At 39.7% G+C, this 22,236-nt stretch overlaps 1 protein-coding gene across 4 annotated transcripts in view; it reads right to left on the bottom strand.

Annotated features, from left to right (window-relative positions):
* Positions 1–22,236, bottom strand: part of Stim1 (stromal interaction molecule 1) — a 196,364-nt gene that overhangs the window by 53,169 nt on the left and 120,959 nt on the right. For all 4 annotated transcript variants that reach the window (XM_013511939.1, XM_005380038.1, XM_005380039.1 and 1 more), the window contains exon 3: positions 2,204–2,318. In XM_013511939.1, coding sequence (XP_013367393.1) covers positions 2,204–2,318 — 115 coding nt within the window. The remainder of the gene's footprint in view (positions 1–2,203; positions 2,319–22,236) is intronic.

Below are 22,236 nucleotides of genomic sequence, written 5' to 3'. Positions count from 1 at the left end.
ATATATATATATATATATATATATATATATATATATATATATATATATATATATACACTTCTATCTTAGCTGTAAGCTATATTACTGTGCATTAAAATGTTTTTCTCTCAAGACTAACAAGAACCTTCTCCTCCAAAAAATTCACTCCATTGTCTTCCATTTTCTTGTAATTCAGAATACACTGGAAGTGTTCCAAATAGTTTCTGACTCCAAAAATAAAATTCTTACCAGAAAACTGCCTGGAGCTGTTTTCTAGTGTTATGATTTAATCCCTCTATTTCTGCCTTCTCTTGGTCACTTTCCCTGTCCAGATACTTCTCTGTGAGCTTTCAGAAAAGGCTAGGAATGCTCTCCCTGCATCTTCCATTCTAAGTTCCTACTTATAAAAGCTATTTTTAAAAAGCAAGTGCCTTATCCTTATGTTATTACAGAAGAAACCCAGAATTAAATGGTACTGATGGAAGATTTTTCCTGGAAATTCTGGTATAATTCCAAAGTTCATGATACTGCTTCATCTCTCATCAGTAGACAGCTTGACTTGCTCAGGAGTTATTTTAAAAAAAAACAAAAACCCACAAACAGCTCAGCTTCTAAAGATTTCCAGGAAGCTCTCTCCTACTGCTTCCTTATGGCTATTCTAAATTGATAAATATTTGAAAAGTTTTAAAATTTTTTTAAAATAAACTGATAAAATAGAGTTAACAAGAAGCATCAGCTGATCCATCCCAGAACCAGGATTAGACTAAGGTCTTCCTGCTTCAAATCCAACATTCTTTATATGTCCATTATAGAGGACCCTTTCCAGGTCTGAAATTCTATGGTCCTAGATAATAGTTTAAATAATAATAGACACTGCCTCATTCCTACCTAAAGTAGTCTCCTCTACCACCAGAACAGTGCTTTCAACCATGATGGTTAGGAAAAGCACTGGCCAAGCGATCAGAAGACCCAAGTCTAAGTCCTGGCTCTACTAAATACATAACAAAGAACAAGCAACTTTATTAGCCAAGGGGTAAAGTTCCTCATCTAAAAACCAGGAATGCTTGTGAATACTTATGTTTAAATCTTCTTAGCATGAGGACCTATACTAAGAGAAGAGATTGATTCCAATCTGGATGGTATCAAAGGAAGTTCTAGCCATGGAGAGGAAGTTCTAGCCATGGAGAGGAAGCCAAAGCCCTGTTTTCCCCTTCCCTGTCAAATCTCATATAACCAGGCCTGCCCTTTAACTCGAACTCTGAAAAAAATGTTCCAGAAAAAAATGGTAGTCATACTTTTGCAGTTTTACATTCACATATGAAAAAGATCTAAATTTTCATTAGTAAATCAATATGATCAGTAGAGTGATATGACTAATGAAGACACCTCCACCTGAATAGGTTACACTAACAGATGCACAAGGTCCAGAACACAGAAGTCAACGACCCAGTTCAACCCTGTGAGAATCAAACTACATTTTGGAGTCTGTGTCTAATTCCAGAGATTTTTTGTTGTTGTTGTTGTTGTTGTTGTTGGGAGACAAAGTATCTCTATGCAGTTCAGTCTGGCCTTGAACCACTATAGAGCCCAGGTTGGCCTTGACGTCATGGTGATCCTCCTGTCTCAGCCTTCTGAGTGCTGGGATTACAGGCATGTGCCATTATGTCCAGTTCAATTCCAGAGAGCCAAGAAACGTTCTAATAAAAATGTTTACAGGCAGGAAGCCAAGATGAGGAAGAGGCTGAGAAAATGTTTACTTCAAAAACTAGGGTTATTTAACCTGGGAAAGAGGAGGCTCAGGAGAGAGCCCATCTGTACTTCTAGCCAATGTTTGAACCATCTGGGACACAGCAGAACTAGGGCTAAGTGGTGAGCTACAGAAGAAAAGGCCTGCCTCAAGAGACCAGTAAGTTCTTTATCTGTGGAGATGATGCAGCAGGAACTGAGACATTCCTATGTTGGGGTGGTGTGAGAGAAGCAGAGATAGGCTAGAATTCAAAAAGCATTCTGATGAAAGACAACTCCAACTCTTGTGTTAGAACCTTCCCCTTTCCCAGAACAGTGACTATATTCAGTCTTACTCAGTGACTGTATATAGAATCATTTCAATAATTCGTTTTTTACTATTTTATGCTCATGTCCTTTTAAGGCCAAGTTGCTATCCATCTTCTTTCTTCTCTAAACCTTCTAACAATGTGGACTGCCAAGCAGGATTGCCTATTACCTTCCGAGGATTTCCATGCCTTCCACAGGTCCTCCACACTGATAAGCTTATCCTCACCGTGGAAGGTGCTGTGTTTCACTGTTGGATCATGGTAATTGAGGTCTTCCCTTAGGAACTGCAAGAGAAAAGCACACAAGTCACAATACATCCCACAGAGCCAGCCCAACAAGATCGCCACATGGGGTGCACTAGCTATCCACAGTTTATTCCATTCACCCAATGTATAAGTGTATCCCATTACTCATATATCATGTGCATGTGTCTTAGTTGCCATTGAAACTACTTTTCTTTGTTGTTTCACTTGAAAAATAAGTGAAAGAATCAGAAATTCTTTCCTTATGCTTTAAAAAAAATTTTATTAGCACACGTTTGCAGTGCATTAATGGTTAAATTCATCATGGGGAGTTGGTCCATGTACTTAACACATCTTAATTTTTTTTACATCACCTAGGCTGTCTTTTAAATTACAGAAACATAATAAATGACAAATAACTGGAATTCAATAAGGTAAAAGAGGGAAGAAAGCAAAGAAATATTAGCAATTTTTGAATACTTCTTTACACACTAAGAAATATTCCAAGAACTTCCACAATGTTTTCTCACCTAATTTTTACAATCAATAAAGTATCACATCTATTTTACACATAATAGTAATACTCTCAAAAGTGATGTAATTTGTCCTAAACCAAAGTAGATTTAGAAATGTTATATTATTTGGTACAATGACTTTAAAACATGTCCATAATTTCTTTGACAATCCTCCCTTTAAAGATGGTTTCTTCTCCCCTTGAATACAGGCTAACATTTGTGAGTCATTGCTATGGCTTCAGTAAGTGTCCTCAGAGTGTCCATGTGTTAAAGGCTTTGTCCTCAGGTGTCACTACTGGGAGGTGGAACTGCTGAGAGGGAGGGGCCTTGTGAGAGGTCCTCAGGTCACTGGGAGCATGCCACTGGCGGGGACTGAGGAACCCAGTCTCTTCTTTTCCTTTGCTTCCCAGCTCATGACATAAATTGTTTTCTCCGCCATATACTTTCACCATGATATACAACTCTCACTTGCCAAAGACCCCAAGAAACTAGTACTCTGAATTTTGATTTAGTGACTCCAGGACTGTGCATCAGAATAAATTTTTTCTCTTCATAAGTTAATTGCCTTGGGTATTATATTATGGTGGTAGAAAGCTGACAAATACACTCATGTTCTAACAAAGTGAATGTGGCAGCAGTGATACTGTGTGATTCCAAAGGCTAGGTTAGAAAAGGCAATATGGCTTCCACCTGGCTCTCCCTCTTTTGAGACACGTATTTGGGAACCTCTGAGTTAATATATAAGAAAGTTGATACCCCTGAACTCACCATGCTGGAGAGATTGTGTGAAAAAACTACAAAGAGGATGTCTGAGCAATGTCAGCTGTTTAAGTCTTCCATCCTGAGAGACAGACATATGACTGACACTTCAGGAGATTCCAGCCCCCAGCTTTTGAATCTGATACTTAGTGGACACAGATAACCTATCTCTACTGAGCCATGCCCAGAATGCAATACATGAGCAAAATAAATGTTGCTGTGACAGGGGCTGGGGATTTAGCTCAGCGGCAAAAGCGCCTGCCTGGCAAGCTCAAGGTCGTGAGTTCGGTTCCCGGTACTGGAGAAAAACCAAAAAAAAAAAAAAAAAAATGTTGCTGTGACAAGCAGCTGAGTTTGGGGGAGGTTTGTTATATTGCATTAGATAGCTAAAACACTTGTTCACGGTTACAGCTAATAAGTGATGGAGTTAGGACTCTAACTCAGGATGTCTGACTTTAAAGTAAAAATATTTCCCTGGCATTGCATATGTCATCTCTTAATTATCCAGAATTTTTTTTTATAATATACTTTTATAAGAAAGGAAAAAAAAAACAAAGGAAATTAAAGCTTTTAGAAATTTTATTGATTATACAGATTCATTCAGCTTGATCTTAACCCTTTTTTATCCTTAACTCTTTATATGCTAGGCAGTGATCACTGCTTTCCACAGATCTTGAAGTATCCCAAAAAAAACAAATATATAGATACACACACACACACACACACACACACACACACACACACACACAAACTATCTAATTATTAGCCTATTAGTCTCACATGAACACATTATAGTAGGCTTTTCAGAAAATCAGGAAATATCTCTTCTTCTCATTTTCCTTATCCCTGGGGTCCAGTGTTTGTTTGTTTCTTGGTTTTTTAAGATGTTGAGGCTGGCCTCAACCTCCCACACTCAAATAATTCTCTCACCTCAGCTCCTGGGGTAGGTGGGACTTCAGCCTGTACTTAATAATGATTTCCATGTACCAGGTACAGATGACAGATGTATGTGTAAATAGTAAACAGAACAGATAAAATCTTTGTCTTCACTGAGCTATCAACAGGGATCACAGGCAGCTCTTAAGAACAGAAATGCTCAAATCTCCAGGGAAGATTTTCTGCCGTTACTGGATAACTCCAGAAACCATCTGGTAAGAGATGCTAGCTGCTTATAGGGAACCAACATGAAATAGACTGCTTTGTTATGGACAAGTCTGATTATGACATATGTGGACAGGAGAAAAGTTCATGAAAAAAAAATGCAAAATATCTGGGGACTCACAGACCCTACTGGTGTCACAAAAGCATGGAAAGAAGTAGTAGAGGCAGGAAAAAAATGGCCAGCAAAAAGACAATGCCAGATGGTGAAAATGGCAGGCAGATGTTCTATGTGAAGGAGGGGTCTGAATCTGAATGCAACCTCTTCTACAGAACAAAGAAGTGAGGTTGCAAGAATCAGAACTTTAGTTTTAGAAAGGCATTATACTATAGAACCTGTAGAAATAGGTCACTTACTTCTTGTATGATTCTGAGCAAGCTATTCAACATCCCTTAGCTTACTGTCCTCTCAAATTGAAGGCTAATCATCCCTCTTACTTGAGTGTGATAAAAATTAAATGAGACATGTTTACAGAAGTCATAAACCACCTTTGCGTGGGTCTTTTATTGGCCTGCAAAGCATATTGTAAAGTGGGACGTAAGTGCAGTTTCTCAGCCTAGCTTTTAAAAAACAAAAAGGTTAAGGACTACAATTTGATTGGAAAGTTAGGGTGGTAGCTAAGGGACTTGTCATGAGGTTGTGTTTGCATAGCAAACATACTACTTTTATGCAGAGTGTTCACTACAAATTAATTGCCAAATGCAACATTTTATAAAGATGTTTTGCTTTATGTTTTACCTAAAATTGAAAAAAATCAATTGTTTATATCAAAATGGGGGGCAGCTTGGAGCTGATGCTAAGGAAGATAATGAAGTTCTCAATCCTTGTCTTTATTGAGCTATCAACAGGTATCACACACAATCCTTAACACCACTCCTGGATTCACATACCTACGTGGCAACTGTCTGCCAGCACTGAGCAGCAGCTGCCTCTTTCTGAAGAGGCATGTGCTCGCTAGTCTGCCATCACAGATTATACCCTTAGTTATGATACCCTCAGTCCTTCACAGGCACTGAGTTTATGACTCCTAGTACACAGAATCACCCTGTAAGTTTTACAAGATGGATTTTTCTATGTTCTAGTGCATACTTTTATCAGTCTTGTTCTGCATCTACCCTGCAAAAATCACATACTCCGTTAATGGCTTATGTCTAGATGTCCCCCAAAGCCTCATGCAGTCACAGGTGGGGCTTTTGCAGAGGTGGTTGGATCTACAGTGTGTGACACTGGTATTGATTCACAGTGCAGTGCTAAACTCAGCAACACTACGATGAAGGGTATGAGTGCCACCCATCCTAATTAACCTGGACAAGATAGAAAGGCAGAAAGATGCTGTTAAGACCCCTCCCTTGCTTATTTTGCTACCTTCTGCACCATGAACTCGTTCTCCTCTGCAATCCCCCTCTGCCAAGCCACCATGCCTTGGAGCCAGCCAATTACGGACTGAAACCTCTACAAACTGTGAGCTAAATAAACCATTCCCCCTTTAACTGTGGATGTCAGGTATTTTGTCTCAGCTGTGAGAGAAAAGTAACAAAGACACTCCCTGATAGAAGTTTCCAGTTACTCTGTCATAAATGTAGCATATCAGAATGCTATACTGAGCTGGCACATGCCCATAATCCTAAGGACTCTCTGTGAGGCAGAAGCAAGGTCACAGGTTTAAGCTCAGCCTGGGCAAAGTAGCAATTTAGCAAGACCCTGTGTCAAAATTTAGAAAAATAAATATATTAAAGGGGTTGGAGATGTAGCTCATTGTGAAGGCTCTGAATTCAATCCCCAATATCACACACACAAAAAAAATCATTCTGAACTAGAACTCTGATGTCCAATATATTCGAGGTAAGCATTACCACACCTTACTCTGAACACTGTCTCCCCTGCTGCTAAAAGTTAAAGCCTGACTTAAGACAAAGTTTACAGGCAACAAAACGCAAAGGCAATTTTACAGGCAGCTTTTGCCTCTTGGCTCCCGTAACAAGGATTTACTGTTTCAGACTCAAAACAAGCAGCCCCTCCCTCAAGAAAGTCCAAAGAGGCTCCCTAAAAGTCTTACCCCAAGGAATGCAGTATTGCCTAAAACTGCAGCTCAATAGCTCACCTAAGCACTAAGGCACCAGCTGTCATTAGGTATATTTAGCTCTGTGATCTCTCGAGAGGCAGCATGCAACCCCATCCTAAGTGTTACGCAGCAGTGAAGCACTGTAGGTGGGAGCAGTGAAGAGGGGAGTGTCTCTCTAGAATTCCCACAATGCTGGCCCACCCAGCACCTCAGGCAACAGAATTCACTGCCAGACAGCCAGAGGAAAACCAAAACCTGCACTTCTGGGTGCAGAAGCGTGCGCCTCTCCCCTGGGTCCTACCTTAGAACCAATTACTCCTCCTTTATCCAACTTTATTCCTCATTACTTACCTTCCGTTTCTCCCAAACCAAACTGTGCCTCTACTCTCACTTCCCCTGTAACCCACCACCCCCTTAGCAGAGCACAAGTCACATGCTCCGTACTTCTTAACTCTTTTTTCATACTCTCCAACTCTTGGTCACTTTCTAAACACCCAGTGAGGACCCACATTTTAGCTACAATAGCACTAAGCCGTTTACGCAGAGCTGCAATATGGTTGTTTCAGGGATGAAATACCTGTCCCCAGTGACATGAGAAGCTAGTTGCTGAAAGTACGGAGAAGACAGACATTTCTCCTTCACCTTTGTATATTTAAGTCTCATTTCTACCACATTAAACACTAGAATGACCTTTATGAAGCACAAATCTAATTAGACCAATTCACCTACTTAAAATATCATGGCTCCTCGTAACCTACAAGATAAGGTCCTAGTTTCTCAGCCTGGCAATCAAGGCCCTTTACAATGTGGCTCACAGACCTACTTTCCAGTCACCCTCCTGGCCACTCTCTCTTCCCACCAGACCTAAAACTCCAGAGCAGGGGTCAGAAAACTATGGCCCAGGGCCAAATCCAGTTTGGTGCTTATTTTTGTAAATAAAATTTCACTGGAACACAGCCAAGCTCCTCCACTGATACACTGTCTAATTTTATGCTACAAAGGCAGAATTGAAAAAAAAAAAAAAAAAAAGGCAGAATTGAATAGTTGTTACAGAGACTATGCCTAGCAATAGCTAAGATACTGTCTGGCTCTTTATAGAAAAAGTACCAACCTTGCTCTAGACACATCAAGCTACTTCATGTTCCTTGAACAAACCATGCTCCTTTAGAACCTAATCCTTTGCCCAAGGTGCTCCATATAAAACATTTTCTTCCACTTTTTGCCTGTTAAAGATAAAGTCACTGTCCCTGTGAAATTTCTCAGACTTCTCCCAGGTGAATGAATTGCCCCTTAGTTATTTGTTCCCTTAGTTCTCAAGGCATACCTCTATGGTAGTACCTACCCGTTACACTACAATTAGTATTTAATTATCCCATTTTACTTTCCCTAAGCAACTCAAAACAGGCCATATTTTATTTATCACTTATGTCTTTGTGTGGTATCATATAAATTCTCTGGAACACCTAAATTAGTAATTGATTAGCTCCACAGAACGAACATCCAAACATAAAGCCTGGCATAGAGCAAGGTATATGGTCATTAAATAAATGCATGAGTGTCCCTTACTTGAGTTTGCCCCACAACATGTAATACAATGCTTAGCTTAAAATAGTCAATGCATACTACGTAAACCAAATAGAAGAAAAGTCTCCAAATCGTCAGCCAATCTAAAGCAAAGGTATTCAGCCAGAGAGCAGAAGGTTATACTCGCTTGAACCATCAGTGTAGCATGATGGTTTAGACTTTGATTCTAAAGCTAGCTACCTGGGTTTGAGTCTTGGTTTTATCAGTTACTTTCCATGTAACACGCACATGATTTGTAAAATAGAGGTAACAGTTATACAAAATTTTGTATACCCTCATTTGGAGGGCACTGTGAGTTAATTCACATAAAAATCTTGGGAAAAAAACTTGGAATACTGCCTACTGTGTTCACATATACCTGTGTACAAAATATATTTTAAGAAGAATATAAAGATAGCAAGAATATACAATCCTGGGGCCCACTATTACAGTGATGAAGAACCCTCATATATAAGGGAGACCCAGAGAGGCGGTAGAACATGTATCTTTCCTAAGTGCTTATCTAAAATCAATGTAGCTGGGCATGGTAGCACACATCTGTAATCCCAGCACTCAGGAGGCTGAGACAGGAGGATTACTGCGTATTCGAGGCCAGCCTGGGCTACTTAGTGAGTTCAAAGCCAGCCTGCACTACAAAGTGAAACCCTGTCAATAATAATAATAATAATAATAATAATAAAATATAAAGTCAATGTGTGCCAGGATATTCACAATGGAGATAATTATGATAAGGTGCTGTAGTTTACTGGTACTAACTTCAAAAGTCCTTACTTTTATGTACTGTGATTCCTACTTTGGAAGCTTTAACTCCACCTAAAGGTCCTAGCCTTATCCAAGGCCCACTATGAACTGGCCCCAACTTGCCTTCTTTGATACATCAAGTGCTACTTCCCATTATTCTGAATGGTAATTAATTCTTTAATACTCTCTAAAAGTACTAGGCTTTCACCAGTACAGTGTTTTTGCCATGCTATTTCCTCACCTAAAACAGCATCCTGCTGATCAGACAGTCATCTGTTCAGACCCAGATTACACGTCAGTGAGTCTGGATGAGGACAAGGTAACTCAGATCCTCCTCTATTGTGACTATCACAGTGTTCACCTAATATACTACAGTATCCTGAGCTACTTTATGGCTATCTCTACCATCAGGAAACTTCTTCCAAGACAGCAACTTCATGTTTCCGTTCACTGCTTTATTTCAACCACATGGTACAAATGAAGATACAGAGAATCCCTCTGAAGTTAATGATAAAGTTCAGCTGTTGTCATGGAATCATCTAGGAGGCCTCACATGACACTGGTTCATGACACAGGTCAAATCCTATAGGCAGTATCTAAAGTTATAGCTTACCAGCTACCTGGCCAGAATGACAAACATGGGAATATTTAAATATCTCCAATCTTGGAACTACACACATAAGGACCAAAGTATCTAAACTAGCCAAGTACTATACTGGCTGGACAGAAATAATCGCTAATTTGAAAAGATTTTTTGCAGAGAGAAGAGATGCCTTCTTAACTGAAGCTAATAGTGCCACATTTACATAGGATGACTACACAGCATTGGACAATGCATAAGAAAGGACATTTACAAAAACTGATGGGTTAGAGAAGACTTCTAATGTGACAACACCAAAAGCTCCACGCACCTGGTCTCCAGTAAGGGGATACAGCAAATAAAGAAACATATGCTCAAGAAAATCTACTAAATATTTGAAATAAGACCTGCTTTATCCACTCACCTTCCTCAATGAGATAGAAACTGCTTCAAAATGGTACAGCCAACAACACAGGGCACCCTCACCTCCAAGATCCCAGGGGGAGGATTAACTGTCCGGGAAGGATAGGATATCAACATTTTTAATCCTGCCCCCAGCTACTTGTTGCTAGGGTTTAATTCCAGGAGAGTATGGCCAAGAGGTAGGCCTGCTTCCTTCAGTTCATCCCTCATTTATAAGACAGGAGCTTCATTGTAGATACAGCACCACTAAGGATACTGGGGCCCTCCCTGGCTCATAAAATGACAATTATAATCTGGGAGAGCCAACTAAAGAAGACCTGAAGCTACTACTACCCCTCTACAAATGCTCAGCTCCTACAGTGAGGTTGTCATTCAGAGAGAAGGATGTCACTGTCCCTACCCACAGCTCTAGAACCAAGGCTCAAAGATACGGAGTAGAAGACGAAACAGCTTCAAATCTCTTCCCAAAGGAAATGACTACATTTTCGGAGTGTGATGAAGTCCAACGTTAAGGATACTCTCAAAAAACAATGGTGATGAAAGGCATTCGGGAAAAGATTAGTAGATTGATTAGAAGTATAGTCAGCCCCCTGTCCATGGGAGGTACCTACAAAGACCCCCAGTGAATGCCTGAAAGTGCTGACAGTACTGAATCCACTCTACTGCATTTTCTCCTAAACATACATAAGTATCAATGGTCAGTGTAATGCTTTTTCTATCTTAAGCACTTACCATGCACTTGGCCATAACTTTTTACACTTTGAGGTATGACAGCAAAACTAATATAAATTTCTTTTTCCTTCTTCAAAGTTTCACAGATAGAAGATTCATTCTTACCATTTATCTTAGCAACTCAGCATACCTTTCTATTTCATTAAGTCAAGAACATTCACCTTTTCACTTGAAAGAACCACTTCATGACTTCTTTTCTGCATTTCTAAATTTCCAGCATAGCTACTCTTGCACTTTGGAGCCATTAATTTAAACATGCCCCTGCAATACCATGACAATAGCTCTTATAACTAAAATAGATACTAAGTTACTAACAGGACAGGTATCATATACAAGGAACATACTTTGGACAAAGGGCTGATTCACACCTGGTAAGGAGGAGAGAAGAAAAATGTTGAGATTTAATGCTACTCTGATGAGAGAACAATTTAAAATTTATAGGGGATGGGGAAGAAGTTCAAATATACCTGTGTGAGATATAGCATGTGTGAGGACCTGGATTCAAAGATACCATGTTAAAAGCAAGAGAACACTTAGATGGCAATTCATGGAACTAAAAGCTACATGTGGCCAGAGAAAAAGCCACAGGGAGCCCTGCCAAAACCACTGTCATCCAAAAGAGACTGCACACTCCTCAAGGATGTGCTCATGGAGCAGCAACATCACACTGTGGAGAGGGAGGAGAGAAAGCCCACTAAAATAATATAGTCCATCACTAAACAAATAAACAAGCAAATAATCATAAGCCTTAGAGAGGCTGGAGTAGTATCTACAATTGCTACAATATTTTATCAAAAATATCTAATTTCAAAAAAAAAATTACAGGAGCTGGGCGTGGTGGCACATGCCTGTCATCCTGATATCCACCAGAAGATTGCTGTAAGTTCAAGGCCAGCCTGGGCTACAAAGTGAGTTCAAGGCCAGCCTGAACTATACAGTGAAATCTTGTCTCAAAAAGACCAAAATAATTTTTAAAATAAAATAAAAATAATAAATTTACAAGACATACAAATGCACAAGAAGTATGATCCACATAACAGAAAAAAGAAGGCAAGCAAGAGAAACTCTGTTGTAAGCATGACCAGATGTCAGACTTAACAGAAAAGACTGCTAAGTAGCCATGTACAAATATGTTCAAAGGGGCTAGACATACAGCTCCAATTATAGAGCACTTACTTAATGTGCACTTTAAAAAATAAAATAAAAAAGCAAAGACTAGAGGAAACCATGACTAAAACAGTAAAAGAATGTATGATGGTCATGTTGCATTAAGTAAAGAATTTAATAAACAGACAAAACTTATAAAATTTTTGAAGAACAAGCTAGAAATGTAGCTCAGCAGTACAGTGCTTTCCTAACACACATAAGGCTGTGGGTTCGATCCCCAGCACCAGAAAAAAAAAAAAAAATGAAGAACCAAATGGACGTTCTGGAGTCAAAAACCACAGTAACAGAAATGAGAAATTTAGAAGAGGGGCTCCACAGTAGGATCTGAACCACCAGAATAAAGCATTAGTGAATTTGAACAGATATCGACAGTATACAATCCTAAAAGATAGAAAAAAAAAAAAAAAGAACAGAGACTCATAGAAATGTGGAGCACTATTAAGCACACCAATATATGTATAGTGAGTGTAAGAAGGACATAAAGAGAAAGAAAAATATTCAAAGAAATAATGGCTGAAAACTTTCCAAGTGTTTTGCTTTGTTTGCAGTACTGAGGACTGAACTCAGGCAGCACTGAGCTACATCCCAGCCATCTTTTAAAATTTCTTTTATCTTGAGACAGGGTCTTTCTAAGACTCAGACTGACCTTGAACTTGTGATCTTCCTGTTTCAGCTTTCCAAGATAACAGGCATGCACCACTTTCCAAATCTTTTCAAAAACATTAATCTACCCATTAGGAAGTTCAACAAATGGCAAAAATCTTATGGGGGGTAGGCTGCAGAGACAGGGTTTCATTAAATTGCCTTGGCTGGCCTCCAGTGCAAAATCATCCGCCTCAGCCTCCCAAGTAGATGGGACTACAGGCATGTAGCACCATGCCCAAATGTCAATCAAGATTTTTATATTCAGCAAAAACATCTTGGGAAAAAAATGAAGGAAAAATACTTTTTCCGGATAATAAACATGAAGAACATTTATCAGTAGTACACATGTTCTGAGGTAAGTGACCCCAGATAGCAATTTGAATCCATGAGAAAAAAACAAATCTTTTCCCTTTAAAGTATTCATGCACTTGCTGAACAATATTTATTGAGTACCAATACTGAGCCATTGCAGTGAATAAAACAATATTTATTGAGTACCAATACTGAGCCATTGCAGTGAAATAAAATAGGTTAAATTTTTTAAATTTGTATTAGTACATGTTTGCAGTCATAATAATTACATTCATCATGGAGAGCTGGTACATGTAATTCTGAATTCTTTTTATATCTCTTTTCCCTCCCCTTCTGCCCCAAGTTCTTAAATTTCTTGTTAAAAAATTTAAACTTAAACGATGCACAGTGAGGCCCTGGGTACCAGGAGTGATACAAAGGTATAAATTCCATGACTGAACCGGGTGGCCTGAGAAACTTCTAAGGTGATATATGAGAATTAACAAAGTACGGGTGATACAAGGGGCTTAGCAAACTAATCTAGGGGAAGAATATCCCAAGTTGGGGTAAGAAGTAGAACCAAGGCCTTAAAGCAACGACAAGGAGTATCTGTAGAGCAGCAAGGAGCATGGTTGGAGTGAGGGGCCAAGGAGGATATAAATAAGAGAAAGGATCACAACGGGACCTTGTTGACTCTTGTGAGGACTCAGGCTTTCACAGTGAATGAAATATGAGCCACTTCAGGGTTTTGAGCAGAGAAGTGAAGGGCAGGAAGAAGAGAAGGAAGGAGGGATGGAAGGAAGGAGGAGGGGAGGGAGGAAATAGTTTTTTTTTAAATTCTCTGGCGGCTACATTGAGAACAGACTATTGGTTGTGGTTATCTGTTAGATGGCAAGGCTACTGAGCTTTGGTGCCTGCAACAGAGAAGACATATTTGGGATGTATTCTGAAGATAAAACACACAGGAATTACCAGTGGGTGTGAGGTGTGAAAGTAATTACTGATAATTTAGTTTGGGGCCTAGGCTGAAACCGAAACAATGAAGATGATCTTAACTGAGACAGCTGTGGGTAGAACATGTTTTGGGTGAAGTGGTAGTCAGAATTCAGCTTGATGCATGTTAAACTTCAGAGGCCTTGGAAGAAAATCTTGGAAGAAGACAGGAATTTGTCATCATGCCCTTGACTCTGACAATGGACTATTGGATTTGTATCCTTCTCAACCCTCTCCTCAGGTTAATGTCTACTCAACTCCCCAAATTCATCTCAGGTACCATCTTTCCTGGGAAGTCTTTCCCAAGACCCTCAGATGGGTTAATTTCCCTCTTCTGTATTTCCATAGTGTGCTGAGTTCATCTTCTGTCACAACACCTGTCAAGGTTGTACATGTATGTCTTCCTGCCACAGTAATATGTGAGATCATTGTAGGGAGGAAATGTGGCTGTTTTATTAGTCTTTGTATATCCACCTGAAGCACAGAAAAGATACTAAGTATATTTGGAGAAGAAAGAGAGCAGAAGTGAGGAGGTAGAGAAAGAACAACACAAGGACAATTAGTAAGAGGTTCATTAATCATCAAGTGAATCAGACATCACATTGGAAACTAATTCTTTCTAAAATGCCATGAAGTACAGTGAATGTTATGAAAATATAGATGCAAACATGCACAAAAGCCAGGCGTGGTGGCGCACGCCTGTAATCCCAGCACTCAGGAGGCTGAGGCAGGAGGATCATTGTGAGTTCGAGGCCAGCCTGGGCTACAAAGTGAGCTCAAGGTCAGCCTGAACTGCACAGTGAGACCCTGTCTCAAAAAAACAAACAAACATGCACAGAAAGACAAATAAATACACAAACACCAACAACAGCTGGGTCAAAAGGAAAGCAAGGCCTTAGGCACCAGCTGCTAATTCCTCCTCAGGCATGAAGAGTCAGAATCTTAACACCTGAAACAGGTTTTTCTCTCTGGTGGACTGACTATTCCTGGCTGCCGAATGACTCCTACATGCTGCCTCCCACTATGTAGGGCCCGGATCTTTCCTAAACTAACAGCATCTTTGGGATCCTGATTACATTTCTGGCTCTGTTTTCAACTCTAGGTCCTGAATACTTTACTACAGGCCCAACTCGCTGCCCATAACCTTCCCCTTGATTCCTGATCTCATTTATGAGATTTTACTCAGCCCCTACTTCCTTGGTTCAATACTCCTCCCCTTCCTCCACTTTTTGCCATATATACAAACATATGTAAATACAGAAAGACACACATCCATACAAGCACAAAATGTTATATATATACAAAGAAACACAAACACAAAGCCACAGATAGACATATACAGACACACACAGAGAGAAGCCCTACAAATATAACTAATCCCTATCACCAAGGGCACTGCCACCCAGAATTGATAAAGCAGACTCCACAATAAAGAGAGGAAGAAAGAAAACAACAGCCTGCTGAGTGAGAAAGAATTTCTCTGTCAGTCAAAGCAAGCCGCCCTCTGGCTTTTCCTGGAAACATGAGGAATACCATCTGGGGGAGCTGCTGCCTCATTCTGTATATGGCTAAGGCACTGGGACAGATTGTAAACTATGCCTACTCACTCTAATGTATAGCTCAGCTTGTCTGGAAATTGGCACCCCTGCCTGAGTGCCAGCTAACAATGTACCTTCTGCCATACATCACATAATAGGTCACCAAACCCTGATTCTTCTTGAAAGTTGCATGATCCCCTGCAAATACTATAATTTGAATGTAGTACTGTCATTGTCTGTTTAGGTATGTCTCTCTCACCAGCCTGAAGACTTGCTGATAACAAACAGTATCTTATTTTCATCTCAATTTTATAGATGAAAAAAAATGAGGCTCCAAACTGGTTGGCCTTATAGCTAGTAAATTGCAAAGCTTAGATCTAAACCCAGTCAGAATCCGTAACTCATGCCTAGATTATTCCCACCCCCACGTACCCATACACACAAGTACTGAGAAGATCTTCCAGCTTCACTCTCTCTCCGGAGTGGAATTACAGCATGTATCATTATACTCGGCTTCATATTTATATATTTAAAAAGTCAATGTCCAAGATGGGCTTGGTGGTTCATGCCTGTCAATTTCAGGTACTCAAAAGGCTGAGGCAGAGGACCACTTGAGCCCAGTTCAGAGCCAGCCTGGACAACATAGCAAGAATTCTCTATTAAAATAAAATTAAATAAATAAATAAAAAGTCAGTTGGGCACGGTGGTACAAGCCTGTAATCCCAGGTACTTGTGAGATTGAGACAGGAGGGCAGCAACTTCAAGTAGAGCCTGGACCACTTAGTAGGATCCTGTCTTAAAATATAGAAAGAGCAGGGGATGTATCTCAGTGGTAGAGTGTCCATGAGTTCAATTTACAGTATAAACAAAGAGTCAATGTCTAAACAGTTTATCCCAAGAAACACAAAAATTTAGCTGAATGCATTAGCAGAACCACAGCACATGAACTCAATGGAAATTGAAACCTATGAACTTGACTATGAACCATTCCTGGTAGATGAATGCTGCAGCTCCCTTATAATTAAGCACTTAAAGAACAGGGATAGGCTATTTCCCAAAGCAGATTTCACCTGAAGGATGATGTCATTACGCTACTGGTCATTGCTGTTCTATCCAAGGACCTAAACAGACTTTGACCTATACTTTGCCTGGATTAAGGACAGGTTGGAAAACAAGATGGTGATTTCGTCAGGGTAGAAGCAGAGAGCTAAAAACACAAAAGCAGAGAGATGCCTCTAAACCAAGACCAAAGAAAAATTACCGCACAACAGAAATACATCTATCAGAAACTAGGCTGAGGTTAATTTCCATATAGTAACATTTAAGAAGGCTGTCAAAGATATACACAAACGAAGCAAGAAAAGTCTATTGTCAGAATCGGGAGTCCAGGGACAAAAGGAACGGTTCTGATTTTGCAATAGTGTGAATAGGTGAGAAACCCCGAACACAAGGGTGAATCTAGGAAAAATAAAACCAGGGCTACTTGGCCAGCTGGCTTTACCAACTCTCCACTTGGTACTCTACAAGGTAAGGGTCAAGAAACTGATTCAGGACTCTGGTATTCTCTCACAGCTTCTTTAACATCTTAGCTTCTTCAGAAGCAGTGCCATCTTCAAAAAAGAAGGAAGGAAGAAAAGAAGGGTGGGGAAGGGGAAGGGGAAGGGAGGCAAGGGAAGGGAAGGGAAGATGGGAGGAAAGAATTCTTTCAGTCTGGTGTCCTCAAAAGCCACAGATACCCTCCCCAAAACAGAGGCAATCTCACTGTCAACTAAGGATCTCTGCCTCCAGGCATCATGGTACTGCAGACTTGGAAGAATCACAGTGTCTCTGTCAAAACTGGGGGTGAGAGACATAAAAAGCAAAATCACCATGGCTTTCAAAGTGTTCCCAAGCCCTAATGATTCTTATGTACTGGGCTCTAGAAAGGCAAGTGAGAGGTGACTATACTCCAATCAAAGCAGCAACATGGGTTTGTTTGTTTTTTTAACATTTTTATGAGATATAAATCACGTAACAATTATAACATACAACTCAGTGGTTTTTAGGATATTCATATAATTGTGCAACCACCACAAGCCTAGCTTACAACACTTTCATTAGCTAGATGTAGATCCGAATTGCAGTAACTCAAAAATGGATAACCAAGAGCTAACTCAGTGTTTCTTTATTAGTTATATAAAAATATTAAGATCTGTCTCACAAATTTCTTGTAAGCACTGCATGAGACAGCTGAGTATATAACACAGCACTACAAAAAAAAAAAAAAAAAACTTTTGCAGAGCAGGGTGGCACTGATAATCTCTGTTACTTGGAAGGCTGAGGCAATTTAATAAGACCCTGTGTTTTACAATGCACAAGTCCCTGGGTTCAATCCCCAGCATGGAAGGTAGGGATGCAGGAAGGAAGGGAAGAAGAGGAAAGAAAAAGAAAAAAATATACGTATTTGCATGGAAAAAGTACATTAATAGCATCCAGCACAAGACTATCACATTAGAGCATTGGTAATAGGAACAGAAATAGTAGTAATACTGCAACTATAAACTAAATCACAAGCTGTTCACTTTATATACATAATTTCATTTCATCTTTGCCACTTCAGGTAGAAATTATTGTCCCCATTTACTGTGAAAAAAATGAAAGCTCACTGAATGTCAGAAATTTCACAAGGCCGGGGCTGGAGATTTAGCTCAGCAGCACAGCGCCTGCCTGGCAAGCTCAAGGTCGTGCGTTCGATTCCCGGTACCGGAAAAAAACAAGAAAAACAAAACAAAACAAAAAAATTTTCCCAAGGCCATATAACTAGTAACTGAGGAAAGTATACCTACATATATCATTTTTCTTGCTCCAAAAGTGTACATTTTTGCTCTGTATAGCTTCAGCTTTCTTTCTTTCTTTTCCTTTTCTGTTCCTATGCCTCTCTAGTATAAGTCTTTTTCTAAGTCTTTCCTATCATTTCCATTAAAGTAATTTGGCTTCTGTCCAGATTCTACACACAGGTCATACCACAAGGTAAAGGGGTAGAGAAAAGCAGACCTATAGGCCACATACTAACATGTCTGGAGCCCACACCTGAGCAACTGCAGAGAAACTCAATACTGATTCTCTTCTATTTTGGGGAAGAAAGAAGTCCAAAACTCATAAGTCCTATCCCCCAAACCAAACCACTGACCAGCTTTTTTTTTTTTTTTTTTTGAGCCAGGGTCTTGCCATGTAGTTCAGGTTGGACTTGGACTCACTGTGTAGCCCAGGCTGGCTTCAAATTCATGGAAATCCTCCTGCCTCAGCCTCCCAAGTGCTTGAATTACAGTATTCTTGATCTGCCCTTGGGAAACAATTTCAAGGATCCTTGCTTTAAAATCTAAATTTCAAAGAAACCTTAACTTGGAAGTGTAAGTCCCTGCACCAAGCACAATGGGAGAAACTATGATGAATAAGAGTTCATACTAGTTCCTGCTCCCTAGAGGAACTCACAAGCCAGTAAGAGAGATAAAGATGGACTCAACTAATCACAACACAGAGCAGAGTAAAATGCCAAATGTGAGGTTCATTCCAAGTACTTGGAGCATTAGAAAGGAAGGATTACTTCCCACTATAGGGAAACAAACAAGATTTCCTCGAGTAAACCTTTAATGTAGACCAATAGTTCTCTACGGAGGGCCATTTTGTTCTCTAGGTTAACTGACTTTTATAACTGACAATATTTTTGGTTGTTATAAATGGTGAAAAGAGGGATGTTTTCTACTCATATACAGTGTATAAAGGCCAAGATGCTACTAACCATCCTACAATACACAAAACAGGTCACCAACAATGAAGAATTATCTGACCCAAAATACCAATAATGCAAGGTTGAAAAACCTGATCTGGGCCTTGATGGACAAGAGAAATTTTTATGGGCAAAATTGAGGCAGAGAGATGCCAGGATAAAGACTTATGTAGAGCAATGGCACAGTGGTAGGATATGAAAAGCATGTTTGGGATGGCTATCACATGAAGTGAGGGAGTAAATGCAATTTAACTTGAGCTAAGGCTAGATTAAGAGAGCACTGAAGGGCGGGTTAGAATTTAGATTAAGCAAAGGCAAACTCCCACGCTTTTGTCACCTCTAAAACAGATACAAACAAATAAATAAATAAATAAATGGATATGTCATCAGCTAGTACAGAATTTGTTGCATGGCAGGGATGTTTGAACACCCCTTACAAGGTAGGATTAATCTAATAAGTTGTACTTTATTAATTCCTAGTATTAATACAGAAAAAAAAAAAACTTAAAACACAATCAAAATCATGAAGGCACAAAGCAAGACAATTTCTCATTAAGTGCTAAATTAAATGATACAAATTATGTGCTGTAGATATTGGCACTACTTCCTGCCTGTCATGGAGTTAGAAGCTGTCCTTTACTGGACCCTTCTACCATGACATTTCTGCCTTGGAGCCAACTGGGGATTAAACCCACTAAAACTTGAATCAAATGAACCTTTCCTCCATTAAGTTGCAAGAGTCAGGGATTTTTGTCCCACTGATGGCAAAGCTGATAATACAGATGGGTAGGGGAAAATTAGGTATCATCCAGATCTTCTTTGAAAAGCCACACCTTTTGACAAGTACACAAGCAAAGGTAGGAAGCTAAGTGAGCTTCCAGAGAAGGTATAGCCCTGTAAATTTGTGCCCTTACTCTACCAAGCCCTCGGCCTTATCAAATACTCAAGCTAGGATAGAACAACATCCTGCAGTGTCCTGGCCCTAGTCAAGTCAGCCACAGTGCAGGGGTGGATCCCACGGCCGAATGCTATAGTGCTATAGGCTAATGAGAGAGCCAAGTGGGAATTCTAGCTATACAGGGCAACCTCCACTAACTGCACTATCACACAAAGGGAAGGGAGAAAAAACACAAATTTAGCACCTATCATATGCCAGGCATTGGCCTGGGATTCTGCACACATTAAACTCTCACAACAATCCTGTGAATAACAATTTTCAAGTAGCGAAAAATAAAATCAAGGTCCAGAAAGGTGAAGTTACTTGCATAAAGTTCTATGGCTGGTAAATGACAAAGTCAAGCTTTGAATACAGGCCTGTTTGCATCAAAACAATAATAATAACTGTGAACACTAATTTTATTGAGCCTCTTGAATGTGCCAGGTATTGTACTAAGTGCTTTGTATGCACTATTCATTTAATCTTCATAAAAGTGTTATATGGTACCTACAATTATTAGCACTACAATTGTGTTGCTCAGAGCTCTATAAAGGAACAGAACACCCCCCCAAATATATACATATATTTGTAAAGGATTTATTTATTAGGTTAGCTTACAAGCTCAGAGACCAGAGAGTCCCACAGTGCCTGTCTGCGTACTGGTGAACCAGAGAAATCAGTAGCTACTCACCTCGTGGCAGTCCAGAAGCAGAGAAAGAAAGGAAAAGCCAGCAAACAAGGGGCCAGGGACAAAACACACCCTTCAAAGCCACATCCCCAACCCTAATGAGCCCATTGAGCTATAAATTCATCCACCAGTGAGGCTAGCATCCTCATAATCTGACCATTTCCCAAAAGCCCCTCAGTTGGCCTTTGGAGGGCATTTCATTTTAAGAAGATATTTATTTTGGTTCACATGGAGAACACTTTAGAATCCAGCCATAATAAATTGCTAATAAAAAGCTGCTAGTGGGAAAAACAGGCTGATAAAGATATGCAATTTCTCCAAGTTTTCACAAATAGTTAGAGGAGAGTCAGGTCTGTGTGACTCCAGCGCACAAAGTCTTAACCTTGTGCTACACTCCTATATTAGACATTACAGATAATAACATGATCATAAGTAGATCTGGTAGCTTCCTGGGCTCATACTAATACCTACCCCTACCCACCTTCAAAATGTATGAACAAAGCTTTGCTCAGAACTCCCATCTCAGCTAGATACCATATTACTATAGTGACACTGATAGTCATTCAACACATTTATTAAGCACATACTGTGTTACAGGCTCTGCTAGCCACTGGGGGAAAGAGACAAACCAGATAACATCAGTTTCTGCCCAGCTCATAACTTGGTGAAACACATCAATTAGATGAATATTAAAATACAACTGTCAACTGAACGTGGTAGCACACATCTGTAATCCCAGCACTCGGGAGGCTGAGACAGGAGGATCATTGGGAGTTCGAGGCCAGCCTCGGCTACAAAGTGAGCTCAAGGTCAGCCTGAACTGCACAGTGAGATGCTGTCTCAAAAAGAGAAAAAATAAAATAAAGTAAAATACAACTGTCAGATGCAAGTCAATTTCTTAGAAATATAGAGAAAAAAGGAAAGTAACGTGTACTCACCGAGCTTAAATTATGGGTCAAATGCTATGCTGGGAACTTATTTTTTTTAGTTAGCATATGATGAAATTAATTTTTGTGTGTATAGTTCTCTGAATTTTAATACATATTTAGATGTAATACATATTTAGATGTACTGGCTTCACAATCTGGACAGATACTGAACAATTCTATTCTTCAAAAAAATTCCCTCACACTGACCCTCTGTGACCAAACTTTCCCCACATCCCTACCCCCTGGTAACCATGAATCTAGCTTCTATCCTGACAGTTCTGCCTTTTTCAGAATGTCATGTATAGAATCATATAGTATATAATTTGGGGGGACAGATTTCTTCCATTCAGCATAGATCTGTGATTCATCTACGTTGTGTGCAACAATAACAGTTCATTCTTTTTACGCTGAATAGTTTTCCATAGGTTGTTTATCCTGTCACAAACTAAAG

The sequence above is a fragment of the Chinchilla lanigera genome, unplaced genomic scaffold (assembly GCF_000276665.1).
Source record: "Chinchilla lanigera isolate Chin_1 unplaced genomic scaffold, ChiLan1.0 scaffold00013, whole genome shotgun sequence".
Lineage (NCBI taxonomy): Eukaryota > Metazoa > Chordata > Mammalia > Rodentia > Chinchillidae > Chinchilla > Chinchilla lanigera.
This window is presented reverse-complemented; position numbering and strand designations above follow the sequence as displayed.